Source organism: Maniola hyperantus, chromosome 14 (genome assembly GCF_902806685.2).
Source record: "Maniola hyperantus chromosome 14, iAphHyp1.2, whole genome shotgun sequence".
Classification (NCBI taxonomy): domain Eukaryota; kingdom Metazoa; phylum Arthropoda; class Insecta; order Lepidoptera; family Nymphalidae; genus Maniola; species Maniola hyperantus.
This window is the reverse complement of record NC_048549.1, coordinates 10,124,732-10,146,228: the sequence shown is the minus strand read 5'-3', so window position 1 is coordinate 10,146,228 and position 21,497 is coordinate 10,124,732. Positions and strand designations below refer to the sequence as shown.

General features: G+C 35.4%; 1 protein-coding gene across 1 annotated transcript in view; it reads right to left on the bottom strand.

Moving 5' to 3' along the window:
* Positions 1 to 3,027: 3,027 nt before the first annotated feature.
* The window catches only part of LOC117988140 (collagen alpha-1(XVIII) chain-like), a 102,019-nt gene continuing 83,549 nt past the window's right edge, over positions 3,028 to 21,497 (bottom strand). Inside the window, exons 4-27 of the mRNA XM_034975257.2 lie at positions 20,948 to 21,016; positions 20,833 to 20,853; positions 20,355 to 20,384; positions 19,665 to 19,691; positions 19,216 to 19,264; positions 18,978 to 19,069; positions 18,790 to 18,888; positions 18,164 to 18,253; positions 17,603 to 17,797; positions 17,229 to 17,393; positions 16,935 to 17,052; positions 16,729 to 16,790; positions 16,462 to 16,659; positions 16,006 to 16,131; positions 15,670 to 15,753; positions 15,232 to 15,445; positions 14,899 to 14,969; positions 14,338 to 14,430; positions 13,454 to 13,561; positions 12,667 to 12,815; positions 12,081 to 12,260; positions 11,160 to 11,303; positions 6,630 to 6,722; positions 3,028 to 5,554 (exon numbers count right to left, since the gene is read on the bottom strand). Coding sequence (XP_034831148.2) covers positions 5,500 to 5,554; positions 6,630 to 6,722; positions 11,160 to 11,303; positions 12,081 to 12,260; positions 12,667 to 12,815; positions 13,454 to 13,561; positions 14,338 to 14,430; positions 14,899 to 14,969; positions 15,232 to 15,445; positions 15,670 to 15,753; positions 16,006 to 16,131; positions 16,462 to 16,659; positions 16,729 to 16,790; positions 16,935 to 17,052; positions 17,229 to 17,393; positions 17,603 to 17,797; positions 18,164 to 18,253; positions 18,790 to 18,888; positions 18,978 to 19,069; positions 19,216 to 19,264; positions 19,665 to 19,691; positions 20,355 to 20,384; positions 20,833 to 20,853; positions 20,948 to 21,016 — 2,532 coding nt within the window. The 3' untranslated portion in view covers positions 3,028 to 5,499. The remainder of the gene's footprint in view (positions 5,555 to 6,629; positions 6,723 to 11,159; positions 11,304 to 12,080; positions 12,261 to 12,666; positions 12,816 to 13,453; positions 13,562 to 14,337; positions 14,431 to 14,898; positions 14,970 to 15,231; positions 15,446 to 15,669; positions 15,754 to 16,005; positions 16,132 to 16,461; positions 16,660 to 16,728; positions 16,791 to 16,934; positions 17,053 to 17,228; positions 17,394 to 17,602; positions 17,798 to 18,163; positions 18,254 to 18,789; positions 18,889 to 18,977; positions 19,070 to 19,215; positions 19,265 to 19,664; positions 19,692 to 20,354; positions 20,385 to 20,832; positions 20,854 to 20,947; positions 21,017 to 21,497) is intronic.

Genomic DNA, 21,497 nt, shown 5'->3' with positions numbered 1-21,497 from the left:
TCAACGTTTTGTTACAAGTTCTAACGTTTTGGTTTATCACGATGCAACAGAAGACGATCGGGATCATAGTATAGATATTTATCAACCCTAGTTGTTACCTTGTTACCAGGGTGACAACCAGGCCACCACTATTTGAAGCACGCTCGTAAGGCCCGCTTTCCACCTAAGCGGAGAGGAGAGGAGATGTGTTCAGTCAACCAATCAGATTCATAATAAATGACGTGAATCTGATTGGCCGACCGCACACATCTCCTCTCCGCTCCGCTTAGGTGGAGACCGGGCCTTAGTGTCAAAATGTGCGTAAACCCTGTGCCAAAACCTATGTAAGACTTACTTTGACGTAAGATTTTTTACACCTTTTTACCTCGTTATCTCCCAAAGCCACTATGTTCCAAACAAACATCCATACAAACATTCCTCCCAGTGTTGGGGACAATACCTACTCAGATAAACTCTCAGCCTTTATGAAATTAAAGATCTGGCACGCGCTGGCTCTTAGGCCATTGTCACGATTAACTGCAAATAAGTTCAAAGGAAAACAATTGAATTGGTCAATATATTTATTGGTTTAACTGTATGATTGTTAAACTGCTACTACCTTAGAGTGGGCACATACTAACTGCGATCGATTCGCTGCGGAGAGTTGTTTCGTGTCACAGCTGCAAATTGATTTCTTAATTGGTCGATTGATGACTGCTTGCGTTATTCAGGTATAAATAGTACATTTTAGTTATAGTAGGTATAAATAAATAAATAATAATTGTAATTAACCAGTAGTCTATCTGCATTGTTCCATGGTTTAATCCAGGGCATACATCTCTTAGGTATTACTTGCTTTAACGGTGAAGGAAAACATCGTGAGGAAACCAGCATGCTTGAGATTTAAAGCCATATTAGTAGGATTTCTGTGTAACAGACAGACAAACTATTAGTATGGCTACTAAAATAAACTATACAATTAAAAACCTCCTAAATAAGTACCTACGCCATTGAAAATGTAATGAATAAAGAAGCCCAAGTCATTTCACTAAAATAAAAATTTGTAAGACACACTCTTCGAAATGAAGTTGGAATTATTCCGGGTTTGGATATATTAAAAAAGTTTTCGATTCAACCGCGGTCGCCAGTCGGCTTATTACTACTACTTCTGGAGCACTTCGCATTAATAAATCGTGGTGAAAGTTTGATGACTTTCCGTCAGAAACCTATGCATTGCAAATATTACTGTTTGAATTATTTCTTCGTCTTTTTTTTTGCTTAGTTTTATTAATATCTTCTCTTCTTGTAATTGTAAGTCGTACTCCGAATTTTGTAGTCGTATCGTGGGTATATTATGTTTGAAAAATCCCGCGGCAAGCATGGATTTTTACGAAATAAAAGTAGACTATGTTTCAATCCACGTTATAATCTATCTACATATCAAATTTCAGCCAAATCCGTCGAGTTGTTTCTGCATGAGAGAGTATAGTGCTCCCACACAGGTGTACAGACACACTCACTCACTCTCCCACACACACACACACACACACATACACCCTTTATGAAAATTCAATTTTCAAAACCAACCATTTACCTGCATTTATCAAAAACTAGCTTATGGCCCTGACTTCATCCGTATAGACTACATAAATTTCAAATCCCTATTTTGCCCCCTTATTATACCAAATTTCAGCCCGATCCGTCCTGTGTATCATTCAGTCAGTTAGTTAGTCTGTTACTCTTCATTTTACATGTTGAGATTTAGAATAATTAGGTGCTAGATGAAGCTTCTGACTTCATCCGCGTGAATATAGGTTTTCTAAAAATCCTGCGAGAACTGCTTGTGAACTGGTCCAAAATTCTGTAAGCGCTGGCCTAATGTGACAAATATATGCCAAATCGTTTACCGAATGCATTGGCCGCGTGCGTTTCGCCAATATGTAGCGTGCCATCCCGTAATAGCATAAATCATTAAATCAACCCTTTAAGCGAGATAAAAAGTTATAAGACAAAAAGTCCCTAGTGTAACCTAAACTTTACAATGAGTGAAAACTAAAACTAGGTGAAAACATCAACAAGTAAAGTCAAACTAAAGTAACTTTGACGAGTGCTTTTGACTGTTATAAAATTTTACGTTTAACATTATGGACCAAGAGCCAGCGCGTGCCAGACCTTCGTTTTTTATAAAAACTGAAAGTTTCTCTGCGTAATGTCCGTAACACAGGGAGGAACGATCACCGACTATGAAGTTTGGGTCATGGTGGTTTTGGCAGATAACAGGTAACAAAGACGTATAAAATCTTTCGTCAAAGTACAGTCCAATTTTTTATATTTTCTTCGGAAAAGTATTAGATATTATCACGTTATATAAATTATATCAAGTAAAGTTTAAGGTTGTCTGCAAGGGGTTGCCACACAGACGCTTATACTCGGTGGTTTGCCACGATACTAATTGTCTGGCAACGCATGACGTGATTTCTAATACTAGGTATGTTTCGGAAAATAGATATATAAAAAATGGACTTTATAGTTTGACGTAAGATTTTTATGATTACCTATTATATATTTATTACCTGTTATCTCCTAAAGCCACCAACATCAAACTTCTTAGTCGCTGATAGTTCGTCCCTGTGTTGGAGACAATACGCAGATAAACTTTCAGCTTTTATAAAATAACGAAGGTCTGGCACGCGCTGGCTCTCTATTAGGTACTTGTCACCAATTTTTTTTAAAGTTTTCAAACGAAAAACGCTTTCACAAATTGCAACAGCGTGTGAAAACGTGGCAACAAGCCGTTAAGTGGAGTTGAATTTAAGTTCTTCATTGACAAGTGTTTTTAGGGTACCGTACCCAAAGAGTAAAACGGGACCCTATTACTAAGACTCCGCTGTCGGCTCGTCTGTCTGTCCGTCAGTCACCAAGCTGTATCTCATAATATATGTGTGCATAGTCTGTTGTGCCTAAAAGCGATATAAATATTTTAAGGTTAGGTATAAAAGAAAACCACGAAATTTACATTTTCTACTTCTTATATTTTATTAAAAGGAATCGTACAAAAGAATTATGGCACCTATTAATTATAAAATTACTTAATTATAAATTAAAAATGCTTCTGAAGTTAAAATTGGTGCACGTAAGAAAATGGGGTAGAATTTGAGTAGGTAGGTACCTAGGTAAGGTTTAGGTAACTGTAGTACGCGACAGGTTAAAATAGCAATCGAGGAGGGAACACCCAGCACGCCCACACAGTCCCCGCGCTAACCGAGTGCGTGCGAGCGTGGGTGACGAGTGGGTGGTCCCCCCGCCTCATACCCTGATTGCCATCTCAACCTGTCGCAGACTATACCTACCTATGTTTGTTTCTTATTACGCAGTGAATATGAAAGGCTATGACGCTTTCAGTGCACTATACTAATACTTTGTAGGTTTCATTAGAGAAGCGAAACCTCGCAAGCTTTTAGACCAAGTTGCAATTTTCCGGGAACAACCTGATTTTCCAATATGAAAGGTATTGTCCGCGAGAGGTTGAGATGGCAATCGGGGTATGAGGCGGGGGGACGCTTCGTACACCCGCACGTCACCCGCGCTCGCCGGCACCCGGTTAGCGCAGGGGCTGTGCGGGTGTGCGGGGTGTTCCCTTCCCGATTGCCATTTCAATCTGTCGCGTACTAGCTACTTTCCTGTTTTCACTATACACGTGTTTAGGAAACGTGTTTTAATACTATACTACTCACACATTCATAAATTATCATAACCAATATTAAGTTGATGTTCACGCTTGCCTCTAAGTACTATGTAATATACTTACTGTATTATAAGATTTATCTTTTGCCTTCAAATTATCACTATGTTTATAAAATGTTAATTTATAAAATATTAATAACTATTTACAAGAAATATTTGTTCATTCGGAAAATATAGTAGTTAAATTAATTAGGTAAGTATTAATTATTTTTTATTATTATTTCTCACCTACTTTTCATTTTATGGCATTGATACAGTTTTTTTAACAAATTACAAGTATCTTACTTACTAGCGAACATAAACATTGTACAATACGCCGCCGAAAGTAATGTATAGTACCCGGCAAACAACTTGGACCTTAAACAACGTAGTGGGAGAAAGTTGGTGAATCCGGGAAGCGAAAGTCGACATATCAACCAATCGCGTGTACTCACGCCGACTGATCAACCAATCCCGTGCACCCGCTAGCCAATCGCACCAATACTCAAGTTGTTTGCCGGGCATTGTACATCGACCTTTAGAATGAGATAGCAAATTAATTTTGTAGAGCACTGTCTCTGTCGTTGAGACCGACAAAACGTCATATAGGTATGAGTGACAGAGACAACGCTCTACAAAGCCGAATTGTCATTCTAAAGGCCGATGTACATTACTTTCAGCCGAGAACTATAATAGGTTAATTGCAATAGGTAAATTAATTCTACTTAATGTTACGTAGGTAAGTTGGTTTGTAAGAAATCCTTAAAAAATAGGAACAATATTAAATCTGTCATGGATCATGGAACAGAAATTAATTATTTCACACCTCCATTAAAAAATCATGCCTTAATGTTTGTTAAAGTTTGATTTTTTTATAGAACTTTATTAGTATCGTTATTATATCGGTGAAGATTTTAATAATTAGATTAAATGTATTTCTAGCTAAGACGTCACAATATGGTGGAAACTTTCCCTTTTGTTAGTTCGAATGCATCTTACGTATATTAAATGCTTTTTTTAGATAATATATTTCAATAAAAATAATATTTATGTGGCCAATGTTTTCAAAATTACAACTTCAATTTTATTTTCACACTTATATTATATATAGCTATTTTTTCTATACAAGATGAAGTTGTAATATAGAAAACTAAGTAATAACTTTTGATTTATACCTACTAGGCTACTTATGAGTTGAAAATACATAAGAATACATTGATAAATTGACAAGTAAATATAAGTAACGTGGTATGAGTAGATACCTAATAGTATTATAGTTAAAGTAAGTTAATTAAATAAGCGTTTTAAAATCGTCTTCCATACCTATCCATATTAATATTATAATCCATACTAATATGATAAATGCGAAAGTGTGTCTGTCTGTCTGTCTGCTAGCTTTGCACGGCTCATCCGTTAAACCGATTTTGACGAAATATAGCACACAGCTTACATCCCGGGGAAGGACATAGGCTACTTTTTATTCCGGAAAATAAAAGAGTTCCCACGGGATTTTTAAAAAACCTTAATCCACGCGGACGAAGTCGAGGGCATCATCTAGTACATAATAATATGAAGAAGTAAGTACCTACCTAATCTAAGACACAAACAGAACATTACTTGGTAGTATGTTAGTTTTATGATCAGCTAAACATAGATTACCTATTTAGTAAGTAATGGATTTATAAATACTTAATTACTTATTATTATATCGACCTAATCATCTATAATACTTTACTAATGACTATAAATATGACACTAACTTAATAGTAAATAGCCTAGTTCAATTTATTAGAACTGCTACGTGCCCGGTATTTGATTATAATAGGTGTTTTCTGGCATAACTTTTCTTGATCTGAAACAAAAAACATGAAGTGAACCATTGACTTATATATTACTTCGTATGAACAGGGTTATTGAACAAACAAAATGGCACCGACTCAGTGGTGCTAAAGCACCAATACAACCTTAGTGACGTCTGGATTTCAATGGGTCGTTCATTAGTATCTAAGAGGTGGCGCTGGTTTATTTGGTTCCTAAACCGTGAAATTTTTTGTTGCTTGACCATATCTTGTCATTTATATCGATGGAAGTGTACATAATTGGAAGTGATTTTAATACTTAGTAGGTTTTAACTTAACCACCAAGTTTTAATTTCCATAGAAGCAAAAATACTGAGCCTGGTACGACTTATAAAGTAATTCCAATTCAAGTTCGTAACTTGACGGGGTTACAGCGGATTTGGGCTGAATTTCGCGGTCACATTATTTTCGTGCCTCATAAAGAACGTCATACTTCGATCTCGGTTATTATCATTAAAGCTTGATAAAAATCTTTAAGCTTTTGGCTTCGCGTTTTACAATAAAATATTATTTTCTATCCTAATAGGGGTATGACCGACAAGAATGCGTAGAGTCGATGTGATTAGATTTCATTTCATTCTATGTAGTTACTCCGGCTACCGAAAGCTACTTGACATTTCCATTAGAAAATGAAGAATCATTTTCTATCAAACTCTAAAGAAATAGAGTTTGCGTTATGGAACAAATAAAAGCTAATACACAGTATAACGAGAAATAACAATTATAATCATCCTTACTCTGTGCCAATAACTTCACAAGTATAAGTCCCGCGGATTGCTATTGCGCTGGAACCATGTCTCATTAACATCGAAATGACGTAATTTTGACGTCAGCCGAATTAAAAATATACCATCAGCTCGAAACTACGGTTAAGTGCTGACGTCACTAAAATGGCGGCCACGTGCATTAACAATTTGCGGGACTTATAGCAGAATATTTTTATTAGAATATATTATTTAGTAAACAGCCGTTTGTGGCTATCTAGATACTTCCAATTTTTAATGTCATATTTTTAGCATATCCTGATTTTTCACTGCTATCTAATAATTAATAGTAGTATGAACTTACCTATGGTGTCTTCTTCTTAAGCTTTGTTTTAAAGCTTGCGTGTGAGATGTAACCTCTACGCAGAGGACAATTAGCTCCTTATCACAGGAGTATCTGGGAACAAAATAATACCAAAGTTTAAAGCCCGCTCTACAGTTGCGAGCGATCACGGCGGTAAATTTGTCCGCGAATCGCGCGTTAACGCTGCACAACAAATATAATTATTTATCTCGCAACTTTATTCACTCTAATCGCTGACAACAAAACTGATATTCGACGGGGAACGCTACGAAGCCCAAAAGAATACATATACAGGGTTACAGGAAAAGAGGACACGATCCCATTAAGGGGTTATAGTACAGGACATTAGCTATCAAACGACCCCTAAAGTGCTTATGCGAAAGTGTATCGTTTTCGAGTTATTCATTTTTTTATTTTTTTCTTGGTAAAAGGGTGTTTGCCACTTTAAAAATTAATAAAAAAAGGAACAATGTATTTCAGCAGATTTTTTTTATTTCTTGCTAGTACATATCCTTGTTAATAATAAACAGTTATAAAACTAAAAAAAACTTCAAGCATTTTAAAATTACAGCCCAAAAACTGTACAAGTTTTCGATTTTTAAATTTAATTCTTTGAATAACTTGCAAATTTTCTGTAAAAATTAGTATGGCACTTATCCTGCGGATTATTTTAAAAACATCTACGTTTCGTTAGTTATCCATTGGTACAAAAAAATAACAAAAAGAATCATAAAATCAAGAAAAAATTACACAACAAAGAGACAAGGTAGAAAATTCTAATAAATGATATTGCCAAAGAATTAAATCAGAATCTATGTAAAAACGAGTTTAATGCAAAATCGTTAAAGATTATTTTTAATGAGGTAAAAAGGTAATATAAAATCAGTCAAGTGCGAGTCGGGCTCGCACACGAAGGGTTCCGTACCTTCGTACAAGAAATAACAATTTATTTTTTTTTAATTTTTATGGCAGCCATTTTGTAATTTTTAGTATTTGTTGTTATAGCGACCATAAAAATACACATTTTGTGAAAATTTCATGTTCGTTCGTCCGTCTGTCCGTCTGTCCGGCCGTCCGTTTGTCTGTCAGTGGACTGTATCTCGTGAACCCTAATACGTAGAGACTTGAAATTTTTACAGAATGTGTATTTTTATTGCCGCTATAACAATAAATACTAAAAATTACAAAATGACTGCCATATAAATTAAAAAAAATTAAAAAGTGTTATTTTTTGTACGAAGGTACGGAACCCTTCGTGTTCAAGCCCGACTCGCACTTGACTGATTTTATGTTACCTTTTGACCTGATTAAAAATAATCTTTAACTATTTTGCATTAAACTCGTTTTTACATTGATTCTGATTTAATTCTTTGGCAATAGCATTTGTTAGAACCTCTACCTTCTACCGTCTCTTTGTTGTGTAATTTTTTCTTGATTTTATGATTTTTTTTTGTAATTTTTTTGTACCAATGGATACCTAACGAAACGTGAATGTTTTTAAAATAATCCGCAGGATAAGTGCCATAGTAATTTTTACAGAAAATTTGCAAGTTATTCAAAGAATTAAATTTAAAAATCGAAAACTTGTACAGTTTTTGGGCTGTAATTTTAAAATTCTTGAAGTTTTTTTTAGTTTTATAACTGTTTATTATTAACAAGGATATGTACTAGCAAGAAATAAAAAAAAATCTGCTGAAATACATTGTTCCTTTTTTTTATTAATTTTTAAAGTGGCAAACACCCTTTTACCAAGAAATAAATAAAAAAATGAATAACTCGAAAACGATACACTTTCGCATAAGCACTTTAGGAGTCGTTTGATAGCCAATGTCCTGTACTATAATCCCTTAACGGGATCGTGTCCTATTTTCCTGTAACCCTGTATATACAGACAACTTCTATGATGTATACGGACGTGTCGGAGCCTACTGTCGTAGTTTGACAGTGACATTGTGACGATCGCAATCTCCAATCACCCCTTATTGCCCGACACTCACTCACTATTGACTGGAATGCATTGTCGCAGTAAGAATATCATAAATTCAGCCAACCACAACATTCAGATCGTAGCAATGATTGACGCAACTTTTTTCTAATCGACCAGCCACTTTACGGTCGCAGCACCTACATAACCGAAAGATAAAGTTTGTTTTGCTAATTTTCGCCGGTCGGTATTCCCTCCCCTGTCTTGCATCTGACCCCGCAGAAGCGCTTTGTCTAGGCGTCTCTGTCGAACGACTGTATAACGTATCTCCTTAAGCGGTGATACAATAGCACAGCTTAAAGAGATTATGGCCTAGTGGTTAAGACGTCGGTTTCCTATTTAGGAGGGTCAGGGACGCACCTCTAACATATGCATATTAAGCAATTAAAGTGGAAGAATACATCGCGAGGAAAACTGCATTTCTAAGAGTTTTCCATAATGTTCTTCGTGACTTTCAGGGGCGGAGGTAAAGAGCGGGCTTATTAAAAATCGTTCACGATTTCAGTGTAACGCTGCCGTCGTATTTTATATCTCTTAAAAACTCATAAATCTTATTATAAATGTATTAAGGCTTCACGAGCCAATAGGTAGGATAAGCGTAGTAATGAGTACGAGGAACTAATTTGCGAATGTACGAGTAAATTGTTAACGTCTGCTATTCCTAGATATTCCAGGAATACCGGAGGCAGACAGATACCTTTAAAAAGAGAACGTTTACAGACTGGAATAACAAAATTTACACGAGTGTAATTATTAATGGTATGGTATCCAATAATGGATATCGTTAGGGTTGTCAGGTACAACTTTTAAAAATATGTCTGCAACTGCTAATAGACATGAGGATAGAAATTGGTTCTATTTTGAATAATAGGGCTGAGTCCATATTCGTAATATTTTGGTATAGATATAGCATCTCCAGTCATATTCAATAAAATTTAATATTTTTTTATATTATTACTAGCTTATGCACGCTACTTCGTTCGCGTGGTAACCCACGCGAACATCTAAGTTTCGAACCCATATTTAAATCACTTATAGGTGGAATTTCAAAATCCTTTCTTAGTGGATTCCTACTCTTTACAAAGAACACACCCGTCAAATATCATGTCTCTCAGACCAGCGGTTTAGGCTGTACTTTGATTTATAAATCAGTAGTCAGTCAGGACTTTGAATTGTATATATACAGAATAGCTTATGCTTGCGACTTCGTCCGAGTGGACTACACAAGTTTCAAACCCCTATCTGACCCTCTTAGGGGTTGAATTTTAAAAATCCTTTCTTAGTGGATGCCTATACGTTATAATTGCTATCCGCTTGCCAAATTTCAGCCCGATCCATCCAATAGTTTGAGCTGTGCGTTGATAGATCAGTCAGTCAGTCACCTTTTCCTTTTATATATTTAGATACATCTGTTTACTTTTTTTACTTTGTTTAGGTACTTTTTTATGCCTAAATACTAAAGCAAACTCAACAGAATTTGCCACAGATTGTACCTACTAGGTTAATTTTACCCACGAAAAAAAAAAAGGATAGGTACCTACTTAATACTAACATGGAATTATAAAATCAGTACCCTTATTATAAATGCGAAAGTGTGTTTGTTTATTGGTTTGTTGGTTTGTTGGTTTGTCCTTCAATCACGTCGCAGCGGTGAAACGGATTGACGTCATTTTTTGCACGGGTATAGATAAAAACTGGGAGAGTGACATAGGCTACTTTTTATCCCGGAAAATCAAAGAGTTCCCACGGGATTTTTAAAAAACCTAATTCCACGCGGACGAAGTCGCGGACATCAGCTAGTTATACATAATCAACAATGTTGCGAAGGGACTAAAGCTAGCTGATATAAAGTTTTCGATTGGAACAACCCTAGACGAGTTACAAACATGTTTCAGGAGGGTATAATATCCAAGTTTTAACGGTTTACCCATGTCCATCCATGTCTTCCAACGATACGGTGGAACAATAGTCGTTTAGATTAATGATGCACCCGCGTTAGGCTTTTGAATATTGTTTTGTTTATAAACAAACAGATATGTAATTCGAACTTTATTTACAGTTATACAGTACCTAGGAGTTTTGTGAATGTTTACTCCATAGTTTGCGAATCTAAATAGTTTGATTGAAAACAGTTTTTTTGACAAATCACAATCTTTTCAATGTCTTAAATTTGAATATAATTAAATCTATGTGTTTAGTGCAACTGCACTAAACTAGTGCGTAGCGAAAGGCGTCAGCCGACACCTGTCTTCGCGTCGAACAGGCAAGCTATTCGCGGTGCATCGGGAACACACATTGTAGTTACGTGTCTATTATTTGTACTTAAAGTGAATAAACCAGTGCCAAGAATTACAGTCTTTTTGTGCACACATCAAACATTTTGGTCCTTCGAACCGGGTTGGAACCCGGACCTATGGATTCGTTACTTAGCGTTGTTATTGTGACAAGTAACAAAGTTGTAAAGTAGCTTATCTACAGATTACGTATAGCTAGTATGGAAAGCGCTTGGATACGCTACGGGTTACTTCTCTTAAGTAGTTACTCACCTTTCTTGATCTAAAAGTCTATAACTATATAGTGAGGACCCAGCACCCTGGCTGGTTGGGCTGTCACTCTCCCAATTCTCACATGAAGCCCTCGGTGACCTGGTGCCATAGGAATTGCTTCCGTGCCATATTGCTTTCATCCTCCTGAAATGTAACGGTTTATACCTATTTCAGTAATTATTATTATTTATATGACTTTCTCTGCGTTTTAATCCTAATAACATTGTATTATGTTTAGCAGTTTATCAAATCAGCAACTAACTAAACTATCATTTTTTTATTCTATTCTATAAGTTTAGAAAAAAATTATATTAGAAACCTCAATATCATTTTTGCAGACCTTGCCATAGATATCCCACACGTATGGGTTTGATGAAAAAAAAATTTTTTTTCTGTTTGTGTGCGGTTCACCAAGTTCACTTACCAAGTTTCAACAGTGGTATTGATTCTGAGCACAACCTAATTTTATTAGAGTATTCGCATCATGTTCTTACTAATGTAATATGAAAAGGACAGACACAGTTTGACAGATTTAAATTTAATTTTGAGCTGTAAAACCTCGTGACTTTAGCTGCCAGTCGCGAGTCTACTGTTTCTTGTAGCGTGCACTAAAATTTAGAGCCTTTCAATGTAAAATTTATTATCTGTCCTTTTATAGCAATATTGAAAAGAAAAAGATGCATATACTCTAAATTTAGTTTAGAGAAAGACAACAGACTCAGCGCCATTGAGGCTAATTCCGTTGTAGACAATCTCTAAACTAAACTAAAATGGCACGTTTAAATCTATTGCTATCCTTTTCATAATGTTGCTTGCAGAAAAGGATAGCATTAAATTTAGACCTGTTAATTTAATTTAGTTTAGGGATTGTGTACAAGAGAATCGGCCTTATTGTCCTTTTAAAAAAGAAAAAAGACTTACCACGTAGGATCAATAAGTATATTCTTCCCGCTGAAGCTGTAGATACTGACGTTGGTGAGAATGGCGCCGGACCCATTGAACATACTGGACCAGGAGTCATAGAGCACCTCGCCCCTAGAGTTCTTTACCGGAATGTTATTGTAGATGCCCGTTTTCCCAACTGATTTCAAGTCATCCACGCTGAAACATAATATATTCATAATACAATTTTCATGAACATAATTATAAAAAGCGGTCAAGTGCGACTCGAGTCGGACTCTTACACGAAAGGTTCTGTACCATCATACAAGAAAAATACTTTTAAATTTTTACGGCGGCCATTTTGAAATAATTACTATTATAATTTCACATTCATGTGAAAATTAAAACTCTCGTCTTAGTCCGTTTATATAAATCCTACGGGATTTTTATAAACGGACCAGACGGGTCACTCCAAACAATATTTTTTGCGGGCTGAAACACGCCTTTGCCTACAACAATTGCTTCATAGAACAGGATTTTTATTCGGTATGATCAGTCTAGTGCATATTGGATAGAGGTCATTGGCCAAGATAATGAGAGTAGGAAAAATATTAATGTTACTCACTTATTAGCTAAGAAGGCGACAAAATTGTTCGTCCGAAACGCTTTCGTACCCTGTCTGAAGCATTCCTGGTTCGCGGCGTTCCGTCCTGTCCTGTTTGCCACAGTCAGCATATTTCCAGGATATGGCTTGTTTAGAGCTACTAACCGGATCTGTGAAGAAAAAAAACCAGTCAAATGCGAGTCAAGCTCACCGCACCGACGCGACGGTTCCGTAAAAGTTGAAGTATTTTTTTGACATTTTGCACGATAAATCAAAAATAATTAAAACTTATTTTATTACTCATGAAAAATGAAGATTAAAAACAACTAAGTACACAATTTTTTATTGCGCTAGATATACAATGGGGCCGATTCTGTAGTACATAATCTTTAAACTAAACTAAATTAACAGATCTAAATCTAGTGCTATCCAATATCCATTTTAGCAATACATTTAGAGGTGTCATTTTAGTTTAGTTTAGAGATTGTGTACAACGGAATTAGCCACATTGTGGCTAATTCTGTTGTATACAATCTCTAAACTAAACTTAAATGGCACGTCTAAATCTATTGCTATCCCTTTCATTATGTTGCTCGCGGAAAAGGATAGCACTAGATTTAGACCCTTTCATTTAGTTTAGTTAAGAGATTGTGTACAAGAGAATCGGCCCCCATGATCACTTTAAAAAGTTCTGATTGAGGATTATGAGATTCAATATTCTCTGAGTAATTGCTTTGATTAAAAGCTTTTGGGATTTCTGATTGAAATCTCCTAGATAGTAGAAACACGGAGACGGAATCACACTTACATAAATATCGTTGCTCGGTTTTACTTGTTCTTGTATTTTGGACGGTTGTACCTTATTGTGTAATTTCGGCGGCCGCCATATTGTAGTTGTGTGTTGGATGGAGTCTGTCTGTGAATAAAGTAGGTATATATAAAAGATAGGCAAGCGTAGTGTGGGACGCCTTCCAGCACGATGGACCGACGATATAAAGAGGCTGGCGGGAAATGGCTGGATGAGGAAGGCTGAGGACCGGGTGTGGTGGCGCTCTTTAGGGAAGGCCTATGTCCAACAGTGGACGTCCACAGGCTGATGATGATTATGATGATGATGATATAAAAGACATACGACATAAAAATATCAAAATCAATTTTATTTAAGCAGGTAGGTAGTTAGGTACGAGTTGGCCCCACGCTAACCGGCGGGGTGATTACGAAAAACGTTGCAGTAGCGACAGCAACGCGACAGTTCATTTGCGGCCTCTCTTCTTCTTCTTCTTATTTTGCTTTGTGGCTATTGCTGTCTCTCTCTAGCCACTGTTACGCGTGACATTTGACAGCTATGATCGCGAGATTTACGCCTGTCGCAAGCCTGTCGCGAGATACGTAATCACCCCGCCGGTGCGGGATAGCCCAACGTACGGTTGTGCGGGGCGTCTCCCCGTCTCACACCCCGATTGACATCTGGACCTGTCACGTACTATAGGTATTAAAAAGAAATATTGTCTGATGGGATTTTTTTGTACCAAAAACATTTACAATAAAGAGAAAAAGAGAGTAAAAGTGGACAGGGAAGCACTAATTTCTATGAGAGATCTCTACCAGAGACCCTTGGTGTGGAGGGATTATTGGGAAGAAGGGTTTTTCGAATACATAAGCATGAAAACAACGAATAGTTTTTCTACTTACAATAACAAATTTCCATCCTTTTTCGACTCTCAATAACAATTTCTCTTCTGCTATAATAAAAGCTAATGTTCCCAGCGGTATGCTTGAAGTTCTCTAGAACAAAAATATATTTACTAGTTGATAGGTACCCTGTGGACGTCGGTTTTGTAAATTCACGTGGGAGCTCTTTTTTTCTTCTTCTGGATGTTTGCAAGCTATGCCTGTACCGACTGTCAAAATTGGTTAAACGAATGAGCAGTGAAAAGCTGGCAGACAGACAAACTTTCGCATTTATAATATTAGTATGGACAGTATCTTATGAATATACTAGCTTATGCTTGCGACTTCGTCCGCGTGGACTACACAAATTTCAAATCCCTATTTCACCCTCTTAGGGGTTGAATTTTCAAAAATCCTTTCTTAGCGGATGCCTACGTCATAATAGCTATCTGCATGCCAAATTTCAGCTTGATCCGTCCAGTAGTTTGAGCTGTGCGTTGATAGATCAGTCAGTCAGTCAGTCACCTTATCCTTTTAATATATTTTTAAGATATAAAATTGTACCGATTTTTTTTAACTGACCTTAAATAAAGCTCTGCTGGTCTTGTATATTACTGTTCCCGCTGTATAAAAGTCATCCTCGTCATCTGTACCTGAAGATATAAGCACACAGACAATATTGCTCATTATTTTATCTACTGTTTTTTTTTTGAAAATGTTACAATGAAACTTAGAGCTAGCCTTATCTAATTATTGTATAAATCATGCCCGCGTGGAATGGTGCCAAGAAGGCTGGCTGCATTTCCACGCTGGACAGCCAGGCTGATCCTTTGCGCAAAAAATGAGTCATCCTGTCTGTCACCAGATGAGGCTATTTATTTGTTTATAATAATTAGAATACGTAAAAACCCTTACCATTCTCAAAATTAAAAAACGAGCTTTTAATAATTTCTCCCGGTTCTCCCTTAGGACCGGTTATTGAGGTACCGGGTGGACCAGGTGGTCCCGGTGGACCAGGTGGACCGGAGCCCGTAATAGAATTACAATTTTCACATTTTCCGGGTATACCAGGTTTGCCTGATTCACCCGCTGGTCCAATGTCACCCCTCTCTCCTTTTTCTCCTTTGAGCTGGAAGCAAAAATATGTATTACTTATTTAATCTGATTTAATAAGAAATGTAAGACATGTTAAATAGGATCATTATGCCCCTTTCTTCTTCAATTAAACTTAAAGTTCTTGCTAAGATTCAGTACGATAATACGTTTCATCTGATAAATTATCGTGATATGTAAGGTTTGGTGTGTAACACAGTCTAACACACTACTTACTAAAATTAACTTGTTAATATTTACCTTTCCAACATCAATGAAAGGTGTCTCGCCCTTTTCACCTTTCGCTCCCATAGCACCTTTATCGCCCTTAGGTCCAGTTGGTCCCTAAAAATTGTTGAAAAATATTTCTATTCTTCACAGTGTCTACTAGGTTCAACCTACCAACCATTCAATCAGTAAAGAATTCATTGATTAGTAAACAAATAGGCTGTAAAATCTGTAGCATCAAAGAAGTTACCAAAGAGTTTGTTGATTCAAGGAATTCGTTTACTCTCCTTTTGTCCAATCCTCATCGTAGTTATAAGTTATCACAGATAATAATATATTTTTTCCCAAATTAAGATGTTAAGTACTTACCGTTGGACCGCGTGGCCCCGGTGTTCCTCTAGGACCTTTAGGGCCAGTTGGTCCTCGTGGCCCAGTTTTTCCTTTGTGGCCTTGTGGACCTCGAGGGCCAGGGAGCCCCTGTTGCCCTTTTGGTCCCTATAACATAAATAGGTAAAAGCTATAATCATGAATCACGTGGTATCACTTTATGTTGCCTGATACATTATTTCCGATTGCGAAAAAAACATACTTTTTTTCAATCATTTCTCCTTGTTTGACAGTACTTTATTACGAAAATGACTTCATTTTGAAAACCATACACTTATTTTAATCAAATATAGGTACTAAAGCTTGGCTAAAAATAAAACACCTTGCCATATTACGGAAAACCTGTGGAACTAATTTAAATAAGACCATAAACTTCACAATACTTAGTTTTTTTATTTCTGGTCAAGCTCTTATACTTTACAAATTTAAATTTATTACCTTCATCAGACTAATAGTCGATGCTGGCACATTTCCTGGAGCACCTGGTTCACCAGGTTCCCCTTTATATCCCCTGGGCCCTTCAGTACCAGATTCTCCTTTGTCCCCTTGAAGTCCTCTTTGTCCAGGAGGCCCTTGTGGTCCATCAGTTCCAGTGTCCCCCCTGGGACCTCCTGATCCTTTATCTCCCTTGTCACCCTAAAATATATTTAAATGATGATATCGAAAAGAAACGTTAAATAAAAATAACAAGAGATTTCTACGCACCTTTTCACCTGGTACACCCATTTCACCTTTCTCTCCTTTAATATCTACTAGTATGACTTCTCCTGCAAAATTTTTGAAGAAATAAATTTACAAAAATTAAAAATTAATTCATAATTAATATCAAAGTGATTTGTAAGTATCTGGGTTTTAATATTCAAGAAATTTAAATTTAAATATCATCACTTCTAGTCATATATTTATTTTACCTTTCTCTCCTTTTTCACCATCAAGACCATGTCTTCCAGTTTTACCTGGTATCCCATTTTCTCCTGGCATTCCAGTGTCACCCTTTTCTCCCCGAGGTCCTGGTTTTCCATCCTTACCCTAATCATAGCACAAGAAACATTAAGTTTTTGGCGGAACAAGCCTGGAGTAAAAATTTTCTAATTTTTGTTTCACTTAAATATATTTAGTAACAATTTGAGATATAAAATTTTGATCACAAATAACCATAAAATAACGAGTAGTAAAGTTATATTATGGTCCATGTCCAAACTTACCTGAATATGTTTTATCACTTCGTCCCCCTTTTCTCCCTTGATGCCATAGTCTCCTTTGTCTCCTTTCATTCCGTCTTTTCCATCTCGTCCAGGAGGACCAGGGGGTCCAATTGGCCCCATATCACCTTTATCTCCATTTATTGGTTCTTTTGTCTCTACTATTTCCTGTCAACATAAGCTCTGACACTATTCGTTCCATTGAAAATCAATCTAAATAACAGTGTGGACTTTCTAGATAAACAATAATTAACTGGTAACTCCCAGTTGTCATTATTCTAATCTAGTAAGTTTATTCTTTAGTACTGAACTAGAATTGAAAATAATATGTTATTATTTTAATGGCTATCAATACTAAAATCATAAATGGTAATCACCTTATGAACAAGTCCTGATTTTCCGGGAGGTCCGGGCGATCCAGTTTCTCCTTTAGGTCCTGGGGTTCCATCTTTTCCCGGTTCCCCTTTTGGTCCAAATGTGCCATCCAGTCCTGGCAAACCCATAGCCCCAGGGTCACCATTATCACCCTTCAGACCAGGTGGACCTCGTTTCCCTTGGATGCCTAGAGGGCCCTTGAAGTGATGTTTTAACTTATAAAATCATTTTACAGTAATGTTTTCATTCAAAGATGTAAAAAATAATGATGTATTCATATCCTAAAAATGTAGGTACTTAGGGAAGTGGTGGCAACTTAAAGTAAGTAGGTACCCGATTTAAAATCCAACCCGAAGGATAAAATTTCTGCGACTGCTTCGCGATATCCTAGCTAGAAGGCGCTTCGTCACTGTTTTGTATACAAATACTACAAGAAAGGGCACCGCTACGTCCCGTATCACTCTTCATAATTCTGAGAAAGGCAGTAATGTGTCTTGTATTACGATCATGTTCCTTAAAATGTGGCTCTACTTTAGTGGCATATTCTATAAAATAATACTTACAGTCAAACCAGGTGGCCCGGGTTCACCCACATCACCCCGAGGCCCGGGTGGACCAGCTTCACCACGTGGGCCAGTTATTCTTTCACACACCTTTGAAAAATTAATCATCCCATGTTTTTATTTAAATCATTGTTGCAGGTCATTCATTTCAACAGCAATTTTAAACGGCTATTTAAAATTCAAGATTCCACCACACTTGACACTTCCAAAGCACGTAAAAATCTCGCCATGCACAAATTATATTAACTAGCTGATGCCCGCGACTTCGTATGCGTGGATTTAGGTTTTTAAAAATCCCGTGGGAACTCATCAATTTTCCGGGATGAAATGTAGCCTATGTCCTTCCCCGGGATATAAGTTAACTCTGTACCAAATTTTATCAAAATCGGTTGAACGGATGGGCCGTGAAAGGCTAGCAGACAGACAGACATACTTTCGCATTTATATTATTAGTATGGATAATAATATCTTAACACTATTTCTAAATAATTTAAAGTGTAGGTAAAAAAAACACTATCATAAAAATTATAAATATAGTCAACACTATAATATTCTAAAATCTGAAAGTAAACACATCTAAAAAAATTATTGAATTCAAGCTATTACAGTTTAAAGAATTTTCTTACTCCTCTATCACCCTTTTCGCCAGATATTCCTGGAGGTCCTTGAGGGCCAGGAGGTCCCTGCGGTCCTTCTGGACCAGTAATAGATTCACCATCGTTACCCTGAATAACAAGAACTACTTGTAGATTATTATTTCAATTATTGGTATCTAGGACATTTGTCAGTCATCGACTAAATATATTTTTCTCACATTTTCACCACGCTCTCCCGTATCTCCTCTATCACCCTTATCTCCTTTTTCACCCTTCTCAAAAGTTATTTTTTTTGTTTCTGAGCTGGAATCTGTAATAAATAGGTAATTTATTGCTATTTATGAATTTAAAAAAGGAATATTAGCCATGTTTATCATGACTAATATTCCCTTGTTTGAATTTTTTTTAATCTCGGAAAATATTATTCTTATTTTATTGTAATTCACAATAACTCACCGTTATTATTTTCTGGAACGTCACCTCGGTGAGGATCGAGATCTAGAAACTGTAATTTATAAATAGCAGTTATTAAAAATTTCTTTTTTGTCAAGCAATTGTTATTTAACTAAAATATACGTGCACAAGCATGAAGGTTATTAGGATACTATAATAAAGCTGATACGTACAAGATTGACCCCAGGAGCTAGGAAGTAACATTATTAATAGTTATTTTTATTTTGTAAATAATTGCAAAAATGAATATTCCAATAATGTAGTCTTCGTTAAAATGCCAATGCAAATAAACCTAAACATGTTATATATTGATTCGAATATCTACTGTTGGTAATTTAAGTACTTGATTGGGTGGTTTATAAGCAAGAAAGCTAATTTTATTTCAGCTTATAAATGTTTATCGTTTACAAACGTAATCTTTGATTCATTTATAAAAAAATAAATTTACGTACCTCCAAATTCTGTGGACTTGAAGTATCCTAAAATTAGGTTAAGGTTAATTAATTTGTTAATCTCGTGTAATCACCGTGTAAATAATATTCTGGTTATATATGAAAAATAATTAATTAAAATATTGTTAAAATGTTACAATGCTTGGAACTTTAAAAAGTAACATAAAAAGGCATAAGCATCACAAAACACACAAATAAAGCTAAACAAATGGGCCATAATATAATTATGTTGTCAGTACATAGACCATTTTTTGGAAAAAGAGAGTATTCCATTGAAATGCTGATTTAGACTTGTTAGTACAATTATTGTACCTAACTCTAGTAAGTGTTAAAAGAACATGTGCTATCAGATCACCTGTCTTCGAGATATTTGCAAGGAAACGTTTGTTCTTGTACTGCGAACAATTAACAAGATCCAATAAAATATTGCTAGTGCATATTTAAGGCCCCTTTTTGGGTCAGCTTTTGGGCCAGCATTCACACACATTGACTAAAACTAATGAATACACGAACACAAACACATAAAGAAGAAAATAATTACAAAAGTAAAGAGTATTTTAAATCTATATATTTACAATCAATATTGAGCTATGCTTTGTTTTTGTTACTTTATAAAGAACTGTAAAGTTTATAGTACTTTTTTTAGTAATTTATGTAACTTTGTTTTGATAACTACTAACTGGAACTTACAACTTTGACGGTACTGGAGTTAGGCTCAATCTACGAAAAAAATACTGATGTTAAAAATGCAATAGTGCCCCAATAATATTAAGTATAATAAGTAAAATAATAATAATTAACAATCAAAAATAAAAAGCAAATAAAACTTAATATTAATTTCAAATAAAGGAAGAATAATATTTTTTTAAGTATTTATAAGTTATATTATTTATTTTGAACTAAAAGTCATAAAATAATATATTAAACTTATTGATAGTGTTGTGAACGATATCAAGGTACATGAAATAGAATAAAACTATCAATAAACCCATTTATTTTTGATTGTATTTTAAGTAAATATTACGTAAACTAAATAAATAATGTGTGAAGTGCCAATAAACCTGCAAAAGATAAAGGACAAGACATAGACATAGACAAAGATTTTAAGCGGACATTGAAATGAAAGAAATAGAGCAGAAGTGATCTACTGGATGTAGATAAAACTTACACTATCGGGAAGAGTAAGCTCCTGTAAGATAAAATACATCATATTTTATATAATATGTATAATTTTTGTCTACTTTTTAATATACTAGTGTTATTTTCATAAATTTTAGACTTACATCATTACAAACATCATTTCTTCCATAAAAATCCGGATTAGGAAATATTTGGAGATTTTGAATAGATCCCTGTAACAAAAATATTTATAAATATTTATTGTATTTAATATAATAATATTTAATAAATATATTTATAATAATATATTTTTTTAAATGTAAGTTTAAAAATAATATTTTTAAACTTCTAACAGATAAACTCATACATAGCATAATGAACCCATAAAATAAATAGTAAATGCTTGAAATACGCAAAAAACAAATATAACATAACTAAGTCAAAGTTACTACAATGTGGCAATCAATTGCAGAAGAATACCATAAACATTAAGTCCACGGAGAATACGTATAATCTGCTAATCTGTAAAGCTTTTCAACAAGCTCATTGTTCTGTTAGAAGATTAAAAAGATGGCAAAAGAACTCATACGTAGCATAATAAACCCATAAATAATTATTTCTCGAAATAAGTAAAATTACAAGTATAATTAAGTCGTAGTTACTACACTGTGCCAGTAAATTGCATCAACAATACGCCCATGGAGAATACGTGAG